This window comes from Sceloporus occidentalis, unplaced genomic scaffold (assembly GCF_023333645.1).
Source record: "Sceloporus occidentalis isolate IW3139 unplaced genomic scaffold, rSceOcc1.0.p SCAF_112, whole genome shotgun sequence".
NCBI lineage: Eukaryota > Metazoa > Chordata > Lepidosauria > Squamata > Phrynosomatidae > Sceloporus > Sceloporus occidentalis.
This window is the reverse complement of record NW_028317092.1, coordinates 2,513,708-2,533,727: the sequence shown is the minus strand read 5'-3', so window position 1 is coordinate 2,533,727 and position 20,020 is coordinate 2,513,708. Positions and strand designations below refer to the sequence as shown.

The 20,020-nt window shown below is 42.2% G+C and overlaps 1 protein-coding gene across 1 annotated transcript; it reads left to right on the top strand.

The window, feature by feature from the left end:
* Window positions 1-14,966: 14,966 nt before the first annotated feature.
* Window positions 14,967-17,078, top strand: LOC149282572 (securin-like). Its single transcript, XM_089498066.1, has 5 exons — window positions 14,967-15,057; window positions 15,696-15,808; window positions 15,944-16,031; window positions 16,397-16,555; window positions 17,005-17,078. The coding sequence occupies exons 1-5, from the start codon at window positions 14,967-14,969 to the stop codon at window positions 17,076-17,078; spliced, it is 525 nt and encodes a 174-aa protein (XP_089354192.1).
* Window positions 17,079-20,020: the final 2,942 nt, after the last annotated feature.

The window sequence follows — 20,020 nt, the reverse complement described above, 5'->3', positions numbered from 1 at the left end:
ATCAAAGATTGCGGCGTCCGTATAAAACAGCTTAGTAAGCGTTCGGAATCGCTTCCTAAGCATAAACTGTGTTGCTGACATGCCTCGATATCGAGGCATGTAGCAACACAACCCCCCTCCCCCGATAGCCTTGTGATTGCTCCGAAGAGCAACCATAAGTGCCATCATGCAAATGACGTTGCGTCATTCACAAGATGGCGTCAACAACAGAAAAAAATAAAGAGTTCACAGAGGGTCTATCCAGACCCTCTTCAGAACTCTCGAGCTCCTCCTGCAGGTTGAATGCAGGTACTGCATTCAACCATGCAAGGTCAATGGCGCCCAGCTCACCAATCAGTGAGATAAGTTTAAAAAAAAAAAAAATTTGGAAAATTTAAAAAAAATATGATAACATTTAAAAATTCCCCACTGTCACAAAAAAAATAAACAAAAATATTTTTTTTATGAACAAGTCCTACAATTCACGCTATAGCTTCACAAAAAGTGATACCTGAAGTACAACGTGTGTGAAAAAAAAAAAAAAATCACTACCATAAAGTTTGACAAAGGCTGGTGGTAAAATTAGCGCATGGAAAGGGTTAAAATACCAGCATTTCAAATACTATGGGGTGTCTAGTTTTCAAAAATACATGGTGTGATGGGGAAAATTGCATTGGCCGGCTGAAAAGATACCCGAAATAGCACATGGGGCAGAATGACCAGCTTTGGGGAAAAAATTATTTTGAAATAGCAAAACGCTACTGCAACTTATTGCCCCATAACGTGCAGAAAAAAGCAAAAAAAAATAAAAACATTGGGTATTTCAAAACTCAGGACAAATAGTAGAATCTATTTAGCAAGCTTTTTAATTAGTTTTTGTAGATGAGTAAAAGATTTTATTTTTTTAAAAAGTGAGAAAAAGTCATTTTTTAACCAAAAATCACCATATTTTATCTTTTTTTAATAGTAAATTAGATGATATGATAAAAATAAAGGTACGGTATCTAAAGAAAGCCCTGTCCTGAAATAAAAACAATATATAATATGTGTGGGAGCACAAAATGAGAAAGAAGAAAATTACAGCTAATCAGCAACACTGAAAAATGTTAAAAGAACCATTGTCCCAAAATGTACTACGAGAAAGAAAAAATCTTGTCATTAAGGGGTTAAAGTATACTATAGCTCCATGATAAAGGCATGCCCATTGTTTCTTTACCGCGTATGCCTGCCTTAGCACATCTGCTGCAGTAAAATTCAAATGGGAGCAAATAATTGCAAGGTTAGTCTTTGGAACAGCCTCCCAGCAGAAGAGGCTAGAAGTTAACATTGTAAGGGAAATTAAACATGCATGGAATAGGTGTATGGCTGTCCTTAATGTTAGGCAATACCAATGACTTTTTTTAACAGTTTAATTGTGGTTTTTGGATATATCTTGTTGTGTAGCCACCTCACACAGAGAGTCTTGGAAATTAGTTATAAAGCAATCCCTGCGGTTATTGTCAATACATTTATTTGCAGGTTGAGTGGATTTGTGAGGAGACACCGTATCTCCTGATTTGTGTTATGATGGATCAACTCCACATAAGGCATGTTATATCTGTAAAGAAATTACATTACATAACAGCTACTCACCAAGGGGGACCAGCTTCACCTTTCTTGCTTACTTGAGATCAAATGTATTGCAGCGGCTCATGTGAATAAACGCCAGCGTGGTTTTCTTACAACAGCTTGTATGAGTCACGCGAGCCAACCGAGGAAGAAATGGAGGCTTACAGAATAAAAAGACAGAGGGCAGATAACCCAATGGCCTCCTTCCTCGGGCAGTAGTTGTACTGTGACCACCATGTAACTTGGAAAGCCTTGTACATATTTTAGTATCTAATGTGGGGTGTGATGGGGAGATATCTTAAACTATAATAAAACACATTAAAAACTAAGCTGTTTAATATCTTGCGTCTTCATAATGGATGTTTTTTTGGGGGGGAGGGTTATTTTAAAAAGCTTGTGGGTTGCAGGGAAAGGTTTTCCCTTTAGGGGTAGCCAACAAGTAGGGCACCATATGTATTGGTATACATTAGAGGACTGCATTGGGACCATTTCCAGTCAGCTGAGGAGTCTGTACGCCAGCTAACCACTGGCATGAAGAGGTCTGGGAAGGACACCCAGAAAAGACGTCATTGTTGCAGCCCAAGAATCACCTAAAAAGCCTAAGGACAATCTAAAGATGCCGAACAGACCTTACGCTCTGAGCATAAAACTACCGAAGGTGTCAAACAACCCTTCCCTACCCGTGAGAAAGACAAACGGGCATGCAAGGCTGCTTTAAGAAATAAACCTGACTCTGATCTTACCTTTTCATCTACCGATTCCTCTTATTCTAACTCAGATTCAAACGATTCGGCATACAAACTTCCCACTTCATCAGGCTTGGCGGCTCAAGGGACTGACCCTCATAATGAGGAAGATAAAAATGCACCAGTTTTACTGGATTCAAAAGGGCTACCATTGTTAATTGCTCACCCTCGCTCAGCCGAGTGGATTCCGAGCACTCATATTTCTAAATATTTCTCGACCTGTGTAAGAAAGCCTCTAGATAAGGCAACACGTAACAAATTAAGGGCTGAATGCCCCAGGCCTACTTTACCTAATAAAGTCGCCCATAACCCTGAATTAGATCCTACTATGGTCCGTTTTCTGTCCAAATCAAGAAAGAATACTAACAAAGGCCTGGACAGGTCTTTTAAATCATGCCAGGACAAGGTGTTGGACACAACGGGCCCGCTGGCAAAAATGTTTGATTTCGTTGAGAAAGCAGAGAGGACCGATACTTCTGTTGACAACAGCGTTATCAAAGGATGGCTCCAGAGGGCTATTTGTTTCCTAGGCAATGCAAACTCCTCAATATAAGTCAAGCATAGACACTCGATCCTCATGAAGATTGACTAACAGCTCGCTCATGTCACTGAAAATTAACCTGGCCCCTCTGTGGAAGGTCTCCTATTCGGGGACTCTTTCATAAAAGATATGGGGAAATATGTGAATGTCACGGTCACCCCTCTGGTGCCGCATGCGCGCATGCAGAATTATGCTCGCGCGTGGCGGTTACCGAGGGCACCCATTAGCCCTCCGATGCGGGTGGTCGGGAGTCCGACCGCCGGCATCGAGGTTGGAAATCGGGAGCTGGGAGTCTTGCTACCGATGGGCATCATATTGCCCGGATAAAGCAGTGACTCCCAGTATCCTGTACTTACCCTCGCTCGGTCCGGCAGCATTCCTCCTGGTAGTAGTGAAGGGGGTGCGGCCGGTCTGCTTCAGAGGTGGGGTTCTGGGAGATCTTCTAGAGCTACTGTGACACAGGCTGGGGGCGGAGCCTATGATTTAGCGCCGGATTTAAAAACCCCAGAAATGCTTCGTCTGGTACCCTGTTATGGTCTTTGTTGCTGTTTGGATCTAGTCGTCTAGTTCTCTGTCTCCGGATTTTTGACCCTCTGCCTACCTGACCATCCTTAGCCTTGCAATTTCATACCGTGTCCTGTGTCTCCTGGTTTTCAGTTTTTGGCTCGTCTAATTACCCGCTCCGTTACTGACCCGGCTTGTAGGACTACCCGCTTTTGTGTTTAGATCCGGCTTTCCTGACTAGCCTGTCCGCATTGCTGTACTGGTTCCTGCGTTTGCTGTTCCTGCTCCTCGCATCCAACTCATTCCTATATTTATCCGCTTGCATCTGGCCTCCTCACTGTTGGGATCGTCTAAGTCCCAGCTCCCTGCCATTGATGATTGGCTTCTGGGCAGAAGAACTTCTGCGGTGTGTGCCTTAGTGTAAGCGGTCGGGACAGTGAATATTTTCACATCCCTCGATAAAGCCCAAAGTTCTATTAAAAAAGTATTCAACCCAAAGGTTTTTGAAAAGGCTGGGAAAGGCAGAGGCCGCTTCCCCAGTTTTTCTTCATCTCAGAGTTACGGCTCCAGAGGCTCTCGATCCTCGTTGTACCAACAGTACCAGAAGACCACCCAAACCTCACCCTTCTTTCCACAAAGAAGCTGACCTTGGTGGTCCCAAAGATACCGAGGGGCATCACGATCCAAAACATCGACCGGTAGGTCCCATAACATGTCGCCTTTCTTCCCCAGTAAACTTGGGAGAAAGACTGGGTCATTTTTTCCATATATGGGAACAGATCACACCCGATCAATGGGTTTTAAACACCATCAAAGGTTACCTGATGGTAAAAACATCTAAATAAGTCAAATACTAACATTTCAAAATGGAGGGAATACATTTTCTCCGCGATTTGTTAATATACAACGATTGGTTTATCAAGATAGACCCGAAGGATTCTTACCTGACGGTACCCATCCATCCCTCACACCAACACATTTGGGAATGCCAGAAATGCAATGTTTACCATTTGGTTTATCTTCAGCACCATGGTGCTTCACAAAACCAGTAGTCGCTCTATTGAGGAGCAGGGGCATACGACTTATAATTTATCTAGACGATATCCTCATCATGTCCCAAGACTGCCATACACTACACACTCATATGGGGTGGACCATTTATCTACTTACGGACCTCGGTTTCATCATCAATGAGAAGAAATCAGTTTTGATTCCTTCTCGGGAAATAGAAGTCTTAGGTTTCCTGGTCGACTCTCATTCTGCCAAACTTCCTCCTCGGAAGCTAAAAACTATTCGCAAAGAGATACGTTCAGTACTCAACAAACTTTTAATTTCACTACGCAATCTAGCTCGCATTGTGGGTCTCCTCTCAGCAACCCTTAAGGATGTTTCCCGGCCCTGCTCCATTACCGGGCCCTTAAACGCCTGAAGGCCCAACATCTGCGGGAGGGCCTGGGATATTCAGACGAGTTCCCTCTGATGACGGAAACACAAGAAGAACTCTTGTGGTGGCTTTAACATGTCTGCAAATGGAACGGGAAAGCAATTTTCAGTTCTTTTCCAGATTTGGTCATAGAGTCAGACACCAGTTAACTGGGATGGGGAGCCCGTTGTGGCGCCATATCTACAGGAGGGAAATGGTCCCCACACGAACTTCTCCTACACAAATTGTTTGGAATTGTTAGCCAGATTTTTCTCCATCAAAAGCTAATTTTGTGACATAATTGGCTAGATAATAGCGTTGAACATGCATAATATGAAGCCTCCTAGATTTTCCTAGCTTTACGTATGAAAATATAGATTTTATTAAAGACAGGAGGCGAATATTATCCCACCCTATTAACCCAACCCTGCTTTCTTTTCTTTTTTATACTGTTATAGCATAAAGACTACAGGACAGCTAGCGATCTCCTGTTCATCGCCATTCGGTTCAGGTTTTTTTCCAGTTTGCTGCGTGAAAGAGGATAATATATGGGGGGACCTTGCTCTTATACTACCTGCTGTTTATTGATTGGTTACCTATGTTCACCTTGATTGCACACCTATGTTACCATTTTTCTCTGTTAACTATTTGCTGCTGGGAGTAGTAAAGAAGGATAATAGTCGCCTCCTGTCTTTAATAAAATCTATATTTTCATACACAAAGCTAGGAAAATCTAAAATGTTATATCCCCTCACCGTATTAAACAAATTACTGGGAAGATGTGAATAAACCTCTATATGAACCAAAATAAAACACCAGCTGTGAGCCATGGGAAAGAACCAGGATGACAACAGATCCATCAAGCATTAAAATTAAAATATACCACCAAAAGAAAATTATTCTGCTGCGAAGTCTGAAAACTGTAAGGAGGGCTTACAGTTGCCACCTTTTACTGAAAAAAGGAAAGAAGAACAAGATAAGAGGGCGATGAGAAACAAGAAACAAAAGAGAAAAGGAGAGAAGAGAAAAGGAAAATGGGGCTGGGATACGTGAAAAGACACACCTGCAAACTCACTCTAACACAGACACACTGACACACTAACATACACACTGACACACACATGATATTTTGTGACCGCTAAGACCTGCCTCTGCTTCTATCCAGGTGGTTTCCAGAGCATAGATAGGTAAGTCCAGGAATCAGAACATACCTTTTGATTAGGGCTGCAACTAACGATTATTTTAATAATCGATTAGTTGGCCGATTATTTTTCTGATTAATCGGATAAAAAAATTCAATTTTTTTTAATTTAAAATAATGTAATAAAAAACGTACAATTTACACTTTCATCTCTTTATTGCAATGGCCTCTCGCTATTCACCTTCTTATTTTACTGACATAAGAAGAAAAGCTACAAGAACCCAAACACAGTGTTTCTCAAACTAGGTTTTAATACAAAGTTATTAGTAAATAATAATTCATATGTTAACTATTTTTCATATTTAATAAAAACTGAGAAAAAAGCCTTGTTTATATTTTCTTTTATTTACCAAACTGCCCCCGGTTATGCACATCTGACCCCCAGCTTGCCACTCTGCCCCCATATATGCCTTATACCTCCTATATGCCAGAGATTCCACTGTGCCCCCTGATATGCCACTGTGCCCCTAATATGCCTTATACTCCTTATATGCCAGTGATATGCAGCTGAGCCCCCTGATATGCCTTTTACCCCCAGATATGTCTTATGCCCCCCTGATTTGCCTAATATCGATATGCCTTATACCCCCTATATGCCTTATTACTTCCAATATGCCACTCGCCCCCATTTATGCCTTATACCTCCCTATATGCCACTGTGCACCCTGATATGCCACTCCGCCCCCCATTAATGCCCTGCACCACCCTGAAATTCATTATACTCCCTGATTCACCACTCTTCCTCCCCCAGATATGCCACTCTGAAATTCATTATATCCCCCATACACCACTCTACCCCTATACACCACTCTAACTCCCCCAAATATGCCATTCTGCTACCCTGAAATTCATTATACCCCCCCATACACCACTATAACTCACCCATACACCACTCTGCCTCCTCCCCCCTCCCATACACCACTCTGCCTCCTTCCCCATCCCATACACCACTCGGCCTCCTCCCCCTCCCATGCACCACTCTGGCTCCTCACCCTCCCATACACCACTTTGCCTCCTCCCCCTCCCATGCACCACTCTGGCTCCCATACACCCCTCTGACTCCTCCCCCTCCCATACACCACTCTGCCTCTCTCCTGAATCCCTGGTGTTTTGTGAACCTCCGTTGCTGACAGGCACTTTCACTGCAGCTTCATAGTAGCCTCAGGGTAAGTGAAGGCGAGTAACGGGTGGGGAGTAAACCCCACCAGCTGACAGGATGATCCTCTGCAGGAGACCTCGATTCTCTGTCAGCCGGTGGGGTCTGCATCGCACAGACAGCCTCCGTTACTGCCCTTCACTTACGCTGAGGCTTCTATGAAGCTGCAGTGAAAGTGCCTGTCAGCAACGGAGGTTCACAAAATACCAGGGAGTCGGGAGAGAGGCAGAGCAGTGTATGGGAGGGGGGAGGAGTCAGAGGGGTAACATAGTAACATAGTTCATAAGGTTGAAAAAAGACCAAAGTCCATCAAGTTCAACCTATATACATATTGTGTCCCTACTGTGTTGATCCAGAGGAAGGCAAAAAACCCTTATGAAGCAGATGCCAATTGCCCCATACCAGGGGGAAAATTCCTTCCCGACTCCAAATATGGCAATCAGAATAAATCCCTGGATCAACGTTCCGTCCCTATTAATCTAATATCCATAACTTGTAATATTATTGCTTTCAAGAAACACGTCCAGGCTCCTTTTGACCTCTTTTATTGAGTTTACCATTACCACTTCCTCTGGCAGAGAGTTCCATAATCTCACCGCTCTTACTGTAAAGAACCCCCGTCTGTGCTGGTGCAGAAACCTTCTTTCCTCCAACCGTAGAGGATGTCCCCTTGTTATAGATACAGTCCTGGGTATAAATAGGTCCTGGGAGTGATCTCTGTACTGCCCCCTTATATATTTATACATAGTTATTAAGTCCCCCCTAAGCCGTCTTTTTTCCAAACTAAATAACCCCAATTCTGATAATCTTTCTGGGTACTGTAGTCCTCCCATTCCCCTTATTACTCTGGTTGCCCGTCTTTGAACCCTCTCCAGCTCCACTATATCTTTCTTGTACACTGGTGCCCAGTACTGTACACAGTATTCCATGTGTGGTCTGACTAGTGACTTGTACAGGGGTAGAATTATTTCCTTGTCGTGGGCATCTATGCCCCTTTTGATGCACCCCATGATTTTATTTGCCTTAGCAGCAGCTGCCTGACACTGGTCGCTACAGGTAAATTTACTGTTAACTAAAACTCCTAAGTCCTTTTCCATGTCAGTCGTCCCCAGTGTTTTCCCATTTAATACATATTCCCAGCCTGGATTTTTCTTCCCCATGTGCATAACCTTACATTTATCTGTGTTGAACCTCATCTGCCACATCCCAGCCCAAGCCTCCAACCTACGCAGATCCATTTGTAATCGTGCGCTGTCCTCTATTGTGTTAACCACGTTACAGAGCTTAGTATCGTCTGCAAAGATTGATACTTTACTATGCAATCCCTCTACAAGGTCATTAATAAATATATTAAAAATAATAGGACCCAAAACTGACCCCTGTGGTACCCCACTAGCAACAGTCACCCACTCAGAGTATGTACCATTAATAACCACCCTCTGTTTCCTATCACTGAGCCAGTTACTTACCCACATACACACATTCTCCCCCAGCCCAAGCATTCTCATTTTATGTACGAGCCTTTTATGTGGCACCGTATCAAATGCTTTGGAAAAATCAAGATATACGACATCCAGCGATTCACCCCGATCCAGTCTTGAGCTCACCTCCTCATAAAAGCTGATCAGGTTAGTTTGACAGGACCGATCCCTTGTAAACCCATGCTGATATGGAGTCATACATTTATTTTCATTGAGATACTCCAAAATAGCATCTCTTAGGAAACCCTCAAACAGTTTACACACAACAGAAGTTAAACTAACAGGCCTATAATTCCCCGGGTCACTTTTTGCCCCCTTTTTGAATATTGGCACAACATTTGCTATGCGCCAGTCCTGGGGAACAGACCCTGTCACTATAGAGTCCTTGAATATTAGAAATAGGGGTCTGTCTATTACATTACTTAACTCCCTTAGAACGCGGGGGTGAATGCCATCTGGACCTGGTGATTTGTCTATTTTGATTTTTTTTAGGCAGCACTGCACTTCTTCCTGCGTTAGACAGGCGACATGTACTGGGGCATTTATCTCATCCTGCTGTATATTACCTGGCATTTCATTTTCCTCTGTGAATACAGCAGAGAAGAATATATTTAATAGATTAGCTTTTTCCTGATCCCCGTCTATAACTTCTCCCTCATTACTTTTTAAGGGGCCAACGCTTTCATTTTTAACCTTTTTACTATTTATATAGTTAAAGAACATTTTGGGGTTTGTCTTACTCTCTTTGGCAATGAGTCTTTCTGTCTCCAATTTTGCTGCTTTTATCTGATTTTTACATATTTTATTTTTTTCCTGATAGCTTTTTAGTGCTTCCTCACTGCCTTCCTGTTTTAGTAGCTTAAATGCCTTTTTTTGCCATTTATTGCCCCCTTTACATTTTTATTTATCCACATTGGTTTTCTCTTGTTCCTGACTCTTTTATTCCCATACGGTATGTACCTTTCACAGTGAGAATTTAAGATATTCTTAAAAATCTCCCATTGAGCATCTGTACTCTTGTTTTTGAGGACATTTTCCCAATTTACAGTGTTAAGGGCTTCTCTTAGTTGATCAAACTTTGCCCTCCTAAAGTTCATAGTTCTTGTGGCTCCTCTAAGAGTTCCCTTATTGAAGGACAAGTTATAATGCATCATATTGTGATCACTATTTCCTAGATGCCCCCTGACCTGCACATTAGTTACTCTGTCAGGTCTGTTGGTTAATATTAAGTCCAGTAGGGCGCCCCCTCTGGTCGGGTCCTGTACCATTTGGGACAGATAATTATCCTTACTTATAGTCAGAAACCGGTTTCCTTTATGAGATTCACAGATCTCGTTTTCCCAGTTTATGTCGGGATAGTTAAAGTCCCCCATAAGAACCACCTCATTGTGATTAGCTGCCTTGTTTATTTGCTTTAATAATTGATCTTCTGCTGCTTCCATTATATTTGGTGGCTTATAGCAAACCCCGATCAGTATTTTATTATTTTTCTTTCCATATATTTCTACCCATAATGACTCCACATTATCATTTCCCTCACATATATTCTCCCGCAGTGTGGCCTTTAGGCTGGACTTTACATAAAGGCAAACTCCTCCCCCTTTTCATTTTTTCCGATCCTTCCTGAATAGACTATACCCCTGTATGTTAACCGCCCAGTCATAGCTATCATCCAACCATGTCTCTGTTATACCCACTATGTCATAATTTTCTTCAGACATTATTAACTCCAGTTCGTCAGTTTTATTGGTCAGACTTCTGGCATTAGTAAGCATACAATTTAGAGGTGTATGGTTTTTTTCCCTATGAAGCCTATCCCTATTAACTATTCTAACCCCTCCCTCTGCTCCACCCCCAGGTACATTTATAAGCCCCAGCTCTCTATCTACACTATCTTCCCCTTCTATATTGTAGTTTCCCTCCCCCCCTTTCCCTAGTTTAAACACTCCTCCACCCTTCTGACCATCTTCTCCCCAAGCACAGCTGCACCCTCCCCATTGAGGTGCAGCCCGTCCCTACCGTAGAGCCTGTATCCGACAGAGAAGTCGGCCCAGTTCTCCATGAACCCAAACCCCTCCTTCCTACACCAGCTTCTGAGCCACTTGTTTAGCTCCCTAATCTCCCGCTGCCTCTCTGGTGTGGCACGTGGTACAGGTAATATTTCAGAAAATACTACCTTGGAGGTCCTTGCCTTAAGCTTGCTACCTAAGTCCCTGAAATCATTTTTAAGGACACTCCGCCTCCCTCTCACTTTGTCATTGGTGCCAATGTGCACCATGACTGCTGGGTCTTCTCCAGCCCCTCCCAGTAATCTGTCAACCCGATCCGCGATGTGCCGAACTCGAGCGCCAGGCAGACAACACACTGTTCGGCGATCCCGGTCTTTGTGACAGATCGCCCTGTCTGTCCCCCTAATAATTGAGTCCCCCACTACCAGCACCTGTCTGGCCTGCCCTGCGCTCCTCCTTCCCTCCTTACTGGAGCAGACACCCCTCTGGTGGTCAGAGGCAGTGACTTGCTGCAGTACTGCTAACTCTGAACTAACATCCCCCTCATCTGCCAACCGGGCAAACTTGTTGGGGTGTGCTAGATCAGGACTAGCCTCCCTGGCGCTTTTCCCCCTACCCCGCCTTCTAACTGTAACCCAGCTAGCTGCCTGACTGTCCTGTACCTCCATCCCACTATCCTCCCCCACCTCTACCTGCGAGAGAGCTTGCTCAGTGAGCAGCAGACTCCTCTCCAAGTTGTCAATAGATCTCAGTGTTGCCAGTTGCTCCTCTAGACTCAGGATTTGTGCTTCCAAATGAGCAACCCGCACACATCTCGCACAGCAATATGCACCCTCGAAGCGCTGCTCAAGGATTGCATACATTGAGCAAGATGTACACCTGACCGCATTGTCAAACATGGAGGACATCTTGGCAATGAGGATAGCTCCAATAACTGGCAAAAACAGACAGTAAGGCGCAAAATATATATAAATATATTATATGCAATCACAAGGATTTATACTTTACCCTCCTTCTTGCTTTTTAACTCCTTCTTTGCTTGTAACTCCTCACTTAGAGATGTCACTTAGGAGATTCGCCCCAGCTCAGGATTCGCTTGTGTGTCCAAGCTAAATGCAACTGCAAAAGCCAAGCAGAACTCACAGAGAAGGTTACTTAATTAGCAACACACCTGAAATAGCCCTTACCCTTTTTTTTTTTGCTTTTTTCAACAAAACTTTACACTGAACACAACACAAACAAACACAGTGCTCCCCCTTGCAATAGTAATGAATATACTCTCCTTCTTTGCTTGTAACTCCTCACTTAGAGATGTGTATGGGAGGAGGGAGAGAGACGGAAGTGAGAGACCGGCCGACAGCCAGGGGAATCCAGGTCCCCTGCAGCGTTGCGGGGGATCTGGATTCTAGTGTTATAATCTGATCTCTGTTTGAGGTCGGATTATATAAGGAGAGGAGTTTTTCAGAGCATTTGAAAAAATCGATTCGACTAATCGATAATGAAAATCGTTGTCAACGATTTAATTATCGATTATTATCGATTAGTTGTTTCAGCCTTACTTTTGATTCCAGGATTGTCTGGGTTAACCCAGGACACGTGACAAACTTACAAAGGCTGCCACCAGTTGTGTAGACAAAGTACATTTATTGGAAGAAAATGAAATAAAACCCCACATTTTGCAAACTTTATTAAGTTAAGTTTTTCTACGTTATACCACACTCTAAATGAGTATTCTGCCACTAATTTCATGTTAAGTGACATTAGTAGACATTCTTTAGTTATTAGAGTTAGAAAAGGAGACGTCTGTCTAATTTAACTCTTTATCCAGCTGTCTCTACTGAAAGCAGGGAGGAATACCCCAGTACACCTAATGTATCGGTTTGTCTTAGTCTGTCAGTTCTCATCTTGTCAGACCCCTTGAATATATGTATTGTATTAATTGCTGCGTAGATTGTTGGCGTATATATAAATAAAAGATGATAAATAAATAATATGCATCTTGCACAAACTCAGTGGATCTCGTGGTTATTAGGAACGCAGCATGCAATCACGTGTATTCAGAGCACTTGTTTGCTAGCATACATGTGATTGGCTGCTACTTCTATGACTTCGATTGGGGGTACAGAGTTTTTGTATTCTGACCCCAACAACTAAACACAGGCATGCTCCAATTAGCATGCAGTAAAACACACTATAATATGGGCCGCAACTTGGAATAAAAATACCATATTGGGGTCTAGATTACTAATATTTTTCCATTGGGTTTTTTTTTTGAAGGGACAGTCTAATGTCCCATACTGTCCTGCCAATGAAGAATGCATATTAAAGTTATTCGCAAGTACTTTAATCTACACTATTTTCTTGCTCACAATTTAAAAATAAACCGGCCGTGACGTGGGAGTATGGGTTGAACAAGGGTTAAATGCCAACCAGACTTCCAGTGGGTTTGGTCACTTTCCCTGCAGGGCACCAAGCAACCACCACCAGCCCCAACCAGTCACCCCAAAACTCCCAGTGTAAAATATGCTGCCACCACTAAGAACTTTAAAACCGGGCGTCTTAGGTTACCCGAAAAAAACAATCGGACTGCGATATATACACAATCGTCAAACTGATATCCATACCTGGGAACTCTCCGGGTTTGACCCGGTGATTGCCGGGTGAGCGCTGCTCCTCCAGGTCAAGACCCGAATCCTCCGGGTCGCAGGAGTGGGGTCTTGACACGACCCACTCCCCGCCCATTTTTTCATTTATATGGGAGTGTTCCCCCCGACGTCAGCTGGACCGCCCACTGACATCAGCAGGACCTCCTGCTGACATCAGTGTGCAGTCTTGGCTGCCTCCCGCAAGGGAAGGCTCCGGGTAGCCGGAGCCGATAAATTCCCAGGTATGCTGATATCTGTATCAGCAAGGCTCATTACAAAAGAGGCAAATGTCTTTCACAAGGCCTATTGCTAGTACTACACACTAGAGGACTGCAAAAAACTTGCGGGTGGTCTTGCTGGTGCGTGGGAAATCTGCAGTTCAGGTAAAGAGGTGGGCGTGATTGGCCACAAATGTGGCAGGAGTGGAACACCCACATTGCGGGAGCGGGCGGGATTGGGCAAAAAATCAGCGGGTGGGAGCGGGATTAAAAAAGTAGTCCCGCTCAGGGCTCTACTACACAACATAATTAAACAATTGCTTCCTTCTGTGGGTGCATACACCCTGCATGAGGACAAATAGCCCAGGTGGCCACTTTGTAGTAAAACTAAACAAATAACATGTTTATATTATCCTCCTGGGTGCAGTTAAATACTGTAAGTCTCCTCACACCAGGTCTGTATAAAAATAAGTGTGGTTTGGCCAACTGAACTAGCCAATACATTCAATTACCGGTACTTTACGCTGTGTAGTAGAACGAGTTCTAAACCTAAAGATCCTAAACGACTTCATTTTGCTGGATCTCTGTCTATGCTAAAGGATACATGCTGCTGGCGTTAACAGCGCTGAACACCATGAAATAGAGTCTTCGGAAAAATGGCGAATTTCCTATAGCTTGAGTTGAGAGCTATATCTTGTGAGAGTGTTTAGAACTCTACGTGACGCGTACGACAGGGAGGCGATCGTTGATTCGCTGACCAATAAGGGCGAATGTTTTGATTTAAAGCGCGCGGATTGGACGTGTGAATTTGTATTCGGTGGTGGTTCACAGTAAGGAAAAGGTTGGTTTGTGGCGGGGTATTTTGTTTACGTGATATACTGTTGTCTTCTCTAAAGCGCTTATGCTGCAGCTCCGTGTTGCATACGTAGAAATATGTCCTGTATTTATATGGTCATAGGGCTGAGCTGCACTTATATGGTCACCTGCTGTCCACTGCACACAGAGTAGTAGTAGAAAGCCTCCCGTCCCTGGGATCCGGTGGCAGCTGCTGGTTATGCTTGAAGCGGTCTCTAGTGCCGTTGGAAATAAACCGGTAACTGGCGGAAGGAAGCATTAAGTGCTGATCTGTGAAGGGGCTGCCCGCCACATTAGCTGTCCTTGTACTGTGATCATCATATTGTGGGCTGTGTAGCTGCCATGTTCATCAAGTTTCTTAGAATTTAGAGGGGGAGATTGTCGTTCATTTGACCTTATGCCAAAAATTCTTTGGATTATCACCATGTCTGCTGTAATACAAGACTGGGCAGTGTGAATCCTCTTAATATGCATTGTACACTGCTGTAGCATATGATGGTGCTATACAAAACTGGTTACTGATAACTCTCAGGCCTTATCTATGACTAATGGTGCTAACTTTTAACTTTATCCAGCTCTTAGCAGCTCTTGTAACGAAATATGGCGACTATGATCTTTGTTGAGCAGGAGAATGGTGACCTTGCAGCCACCATGATGGCTAAAGATCGGGTGAGGCTCCCCTCAAACTCGGGTGAGTGTATTGTTGCATAAAAGCCTAATGTTATGCTGGATACTGGTTAATGTAGGCTTGCTTAAATATTGTGAGCAGTTGACACTAGTCATGGCTTACCACCCCTTTTCACAAATGTCTTTTTGGTGACCCCTTTTTAAATTGTGCCTTCCAGAAATTATGTGCATGACCCTTAAGATTTCAAGGAAACGATTGCTTGTAATAATCAAAGGGTTTTTTTTTTTCTGCTAGGGTGGTGGAATAGACTGAATAGTCCTGGCACATTTTATTAATATTATTGGAGGGGGAGTGGAACTTAGATCTGAAATGCATACAGGGTTATGACAAGTAAGATAACTGACTGTTAATCCAGAGTGATTGACTGCCTTGGAGTCAAAGAATTTATCTTTTCCTTTTTGAGGTGACATTACTGTTTTGGCTTAAATGGGTCTGCAGAATAGATTAACTTGTTGACCCATGTCCTCTCCAACATTAACCAACTGCTTCCTTCTTGAAATACAGCTTTACGCTAAAGATATGTGAAAGCAGACAATGGCAAGAAGCTAACCTTGTAGGAAATGTGCATAGCCTCTGAAAGTACTGGTCTTGTATGCTCTTCATGTTAAACTGCTAACACGATAAAACCTTTCTGATTGCAGCAAAGGGGCTTTCAAACAAAGGGCAGAATATGTTCTCAGGAAAAGTGTTCAGCGCCTCTGAAAACCTGCCCAAACCGCCCAGGAAAGCACTTGGAACTGTCAACAAGCAGCTGGCACCAAACAAAACACAGAGTGGGGCAGTTAAAGGAAAAACCAACCTAAACCATGCTAAAAAGGCAAGCTGGGTTCTTATGCTGTGTCCCAATACTTGATTAATTTAATCTAAACGTTTTCCTTTCTTTCTGCAGTCTCAGGTTTCTGAAAGGAAGGCTGTTGCAAAGCCTGTGAAAGAGGCATACCCTGACATTGAGAATTTCTTCCCATACAATCCTTCAGGTGTGTAATTTGGCAACTTCTACTCTGACCTATATTTCTTGATAAATGGATAATGTATTGGTACTGATATTGCTACTTCAAACTATATGAATATAACCCCCCCCCCCCCCTGCATCTAATGTGCTAAAGCACATCTATTGGCACTTGAACTAATTACCTGCCATTTATTATGCTAGTTGTAGGCGATCATAATAAAATAAGAACTTATGTAGAAACTGATTCTGTGGATAAAATGCAGTCAAAGCAAGACGTTTTAGTTCTGAACCACAGAAGTATGGCACCTTCTCGCAAGTAGTGTGGCAGGCTGCCGTATGTATGCACCAGTGCTGACTCCAACCAGTGACCAACTGTCTTTTCTACTCTAGACTTTGAAAGGTTTGATGTGCCAGAAGATCATAAGCTCAGCCACCTTTGCCTAGCTGGTGTTCCCCTTATTGTAAATGACAATGATGTGGCAAGATTTGAAAAGCTGATACAATTCCAGCCTTCTCCTATGGAAATCCCAACTCTTTCTTGGGAATCGGGTGAGTAAAATGAGATTGGAGTATGACACAGGCCTAGGAAAATACCAAGTTTTGTTGGCTCTCTAAATTGTGTTCATAATACACCGATTATACACAAAATGCATGAAAATGTATTAAAAAAATCCATAGCAAATATATGGTGGGTAGATTGCAATAAGGCAATTCATATAGTACTTTAGAAAACCAAGTGTTTAATCTCAGAAACTGATACTAACTATAATCCACATGTGTATGATCCAGTCCAAGTTAACTGCCAAATGCTGAATCCACCTTGTCACATGGGTCTGACAGAGCCTTTATGTGCTATTGGAAAGGTCAAACTCCTATTGGTAAACATGTATAGGATAGTTTTACACTCTTGAATTATCAGTGGTTTCTCAGTCTGCAGCTATTGCTTTGTTGTTGGTTACTTTATGCATTTCTAACACTGATGTCTACTTGTTTTCCAGATCCTGTGAATTATTTGCCTTTCTTGACCACTCTTGATGAAATCACAGTAGATATGCCTGAAATTGAATGTTAAATGTTTAGTTGTCTCTCTGTTCTTTGCTCTTAACTTAATAAAATTACTGTTTTTAACTAATCCTTGGAACGCTTGTATGTTGCTGCCAATTGACATTAAATGGAATGGTTGCTTTATTAAATCATAAACCTATACCTGGTTGAGGCTACATCCTAATAAACACCCCATCAATCTAAAAAAGGGGGCTTGCAATGTGAAGCAGCACTGAGGGTTGCATGGAGTAATCGCTAGAATAAACACAGCCTGCTGTGTTGCTAGTCCACCGTGTCATACTACTTTTCAGTTAAACACATGATTCTGCATGTTTGTGGCAACCCTCAAGTTCCCCAATCTGAGAGGGAGCTGTGAAAAGCATATGGCATTCTTCCTGAATGGCTTTCACTATTAGACTACCACATTGATTCCTTGTGGCAATGCTAACAAAGCATTCCTCCATAGGGTTTTGTAAGCAGAACAGATATGCCTTAAGTGTGGGTGCAGAGCAGAGTGGGAGACTGGGTGCAGGGCAGAGTGTGGGTGGAGGGCAGAGTGGGAGGCTGGGTGCAGGGTGCTAATTGCCGGGGCGAAGTGAATGGTTTAGGTATTAAAACTAGTTTGATAAATGTTTGGGTTCTCGTAACAAAATAAGAATGTTAATGTCAATTTTAAGTTTTTTTTTTTTTTTTTTTTTTTTTTTTTTAACATCCAGTTCATTAAATTTTAAATAAACGAAAAGTGCATTTTTTTTTTTTTTTTTATCCGATTAATCGAAAAAATAATCGGCCAACGAATCGATTATTAAAATAATCGTTAGTTGCGGCCCTAATTTTAAGTAATACAAATAAACTATTTTTGAAAGCATTCTGTCAACAGTATTTTTTCCCACACCTGTCAAATGTGTGCGCTTTTTGATGTGTAAATATATATCAGTACTTTTGTAAACAAATAAGGTACCAGCACAAAAAACAAAGAACAGACACTAATTTACACACCTAAAGACTGGCCATCCAATTATGTGACCGTTAACTGCAGCCGGTTATTTAATTAAAGTTGTCAGGGAGCATGACGATGGAGGGGGGTGGTTGCGGTGCCATGTTCTGGCACCATTTAGCTGTTTTGGTCCTATTTGGAGACCAAGATGGCACTGTTCACCTGTGTGAATTTAAATATGGCACTGATAAGCTGTTTACAGACACCAATGGTACTGGCAAGTGACAAGCTGGTTGGGGACAAATACGGCACTGAGTGGCTATTTGGGGACATATTTTCTGTCTTTTGGATGAAATTATACTTTTTAGTATACCTGCCAAATTATCAGTTTTTTGTGCGACAGTACACATTTTGTGCAATTATCAGCTACCAGGAAGAAACTCTCGACAACAATTAATCTCTGCACACCATTAATGAGGCAGTAATTGGTCTTGTTTCTTTTAAGCACATAAAGAGTGTACACTGCTCACACTGTGTTTATCCCAGAAAAGAGGTTTTATAGGTGGGCAGCTGTTCGTAAAACTCTCACTTCACTATTAATTATGATGGATCAACATTACCAGGTTTCTCCAAGTAAGAGGGCTGAGTTTGCCTTGTGTACCATGTAACTTGATGTATAAGAAGACTTTGGAAGAAAAATCTTGCCAATTGAACTATACAGTATATATCATACGGGGCAGACGAGCTCTTCCTGCAGCAAAAGCTCTTTGGGTTGTATAAAAGTACTCGGTCCTGTTAGAACATGATTATTGCTGTTACGTACCTGTTATTATATTTTATCTGTTTTGCATAGGATATTGATATGTTTTTATGTATGAGTTACTGTTTATTCATTAAGTTGGTTATAGTTAAGATTCAGAATATTATTGGGACTGAAGTATTGTATTGAACTGCATGGTTAAATTTTAATATTTTGTGTTTTCACCCTGTATGCATATTAAGACTCATCGTCTAGTTTGTGTTGCTTCCCTAAATATTTTACCTCTGTTGTGTATTTGCCATTGATGAATGTGTGATGAGATTAGTCTGGTGTCGTTGTTGTCAGTATAATCACATTTTCCCTCACCTGGTAAAGTGGCTATATAAACTATGCCCAATTCCAATAAAGAGCGTTCTCTGTGTCGCGTTGCTCTTGTTTCTTTGGGAGACTATATTTCCATGAAGGAGCACCTTTACTCATTTACTTTTACCCATTTTGTAGCTGAATTTTGCTATTAGGAGGCGGGAACTACACCCAAGAACATCCCCAATTCCTGTTACAGGTTAGATCTTCATAATATACAAGAGAAGAAGCTTTATTTTTGTCAGCACAGTCATGCATATTAAAAATAACCAACACATTGAATTGAATTCCTATAAGGCTCAGCCAGACATACCACTTCCATGACGCTGGCTGAGGGTCATGGGAAGTGCAGCAACAGTAAAGCTGCAGATGCTAGCTGTAAACTAAAATTCCTGTTTCTCAGCCAGCCAGGTGTGCTGGCTGAGCACATTGGAAGAGTAGTCCACAGCAGCAGAGATTTCTTTTAATTAAAAAAGGCTAATGTCAGCCTCCCTCCCATGACTCCTACACACTGTCTTTACACACAACTGCCCATAAACACACACATACATACACTGCCCTTATACACACACATACATGTACACTGCCCTTACACACACATATACACATACACTGCCCTTAAAGAAAAATATAGACACGTACACTGCCCTTACACACACACACAAACATGTACACTGCCCTTAGACACACACATATACATGTACACTGCACTTTGATTTTGGAATCAAAACATTTGCTACTGCAAACATTTTTAGATGAAAAAGTTCCATTTTATTCAGAATTTGGAACAAAACAGTGATCACATTATTTTTCACGATATTCTTGTAAGAAACTTATTTCTTAATTAATTCATGTAAACTATTTTTTCATATTTAATTAAAGCTATGATTGAGAAATTTTTGTTTTTATT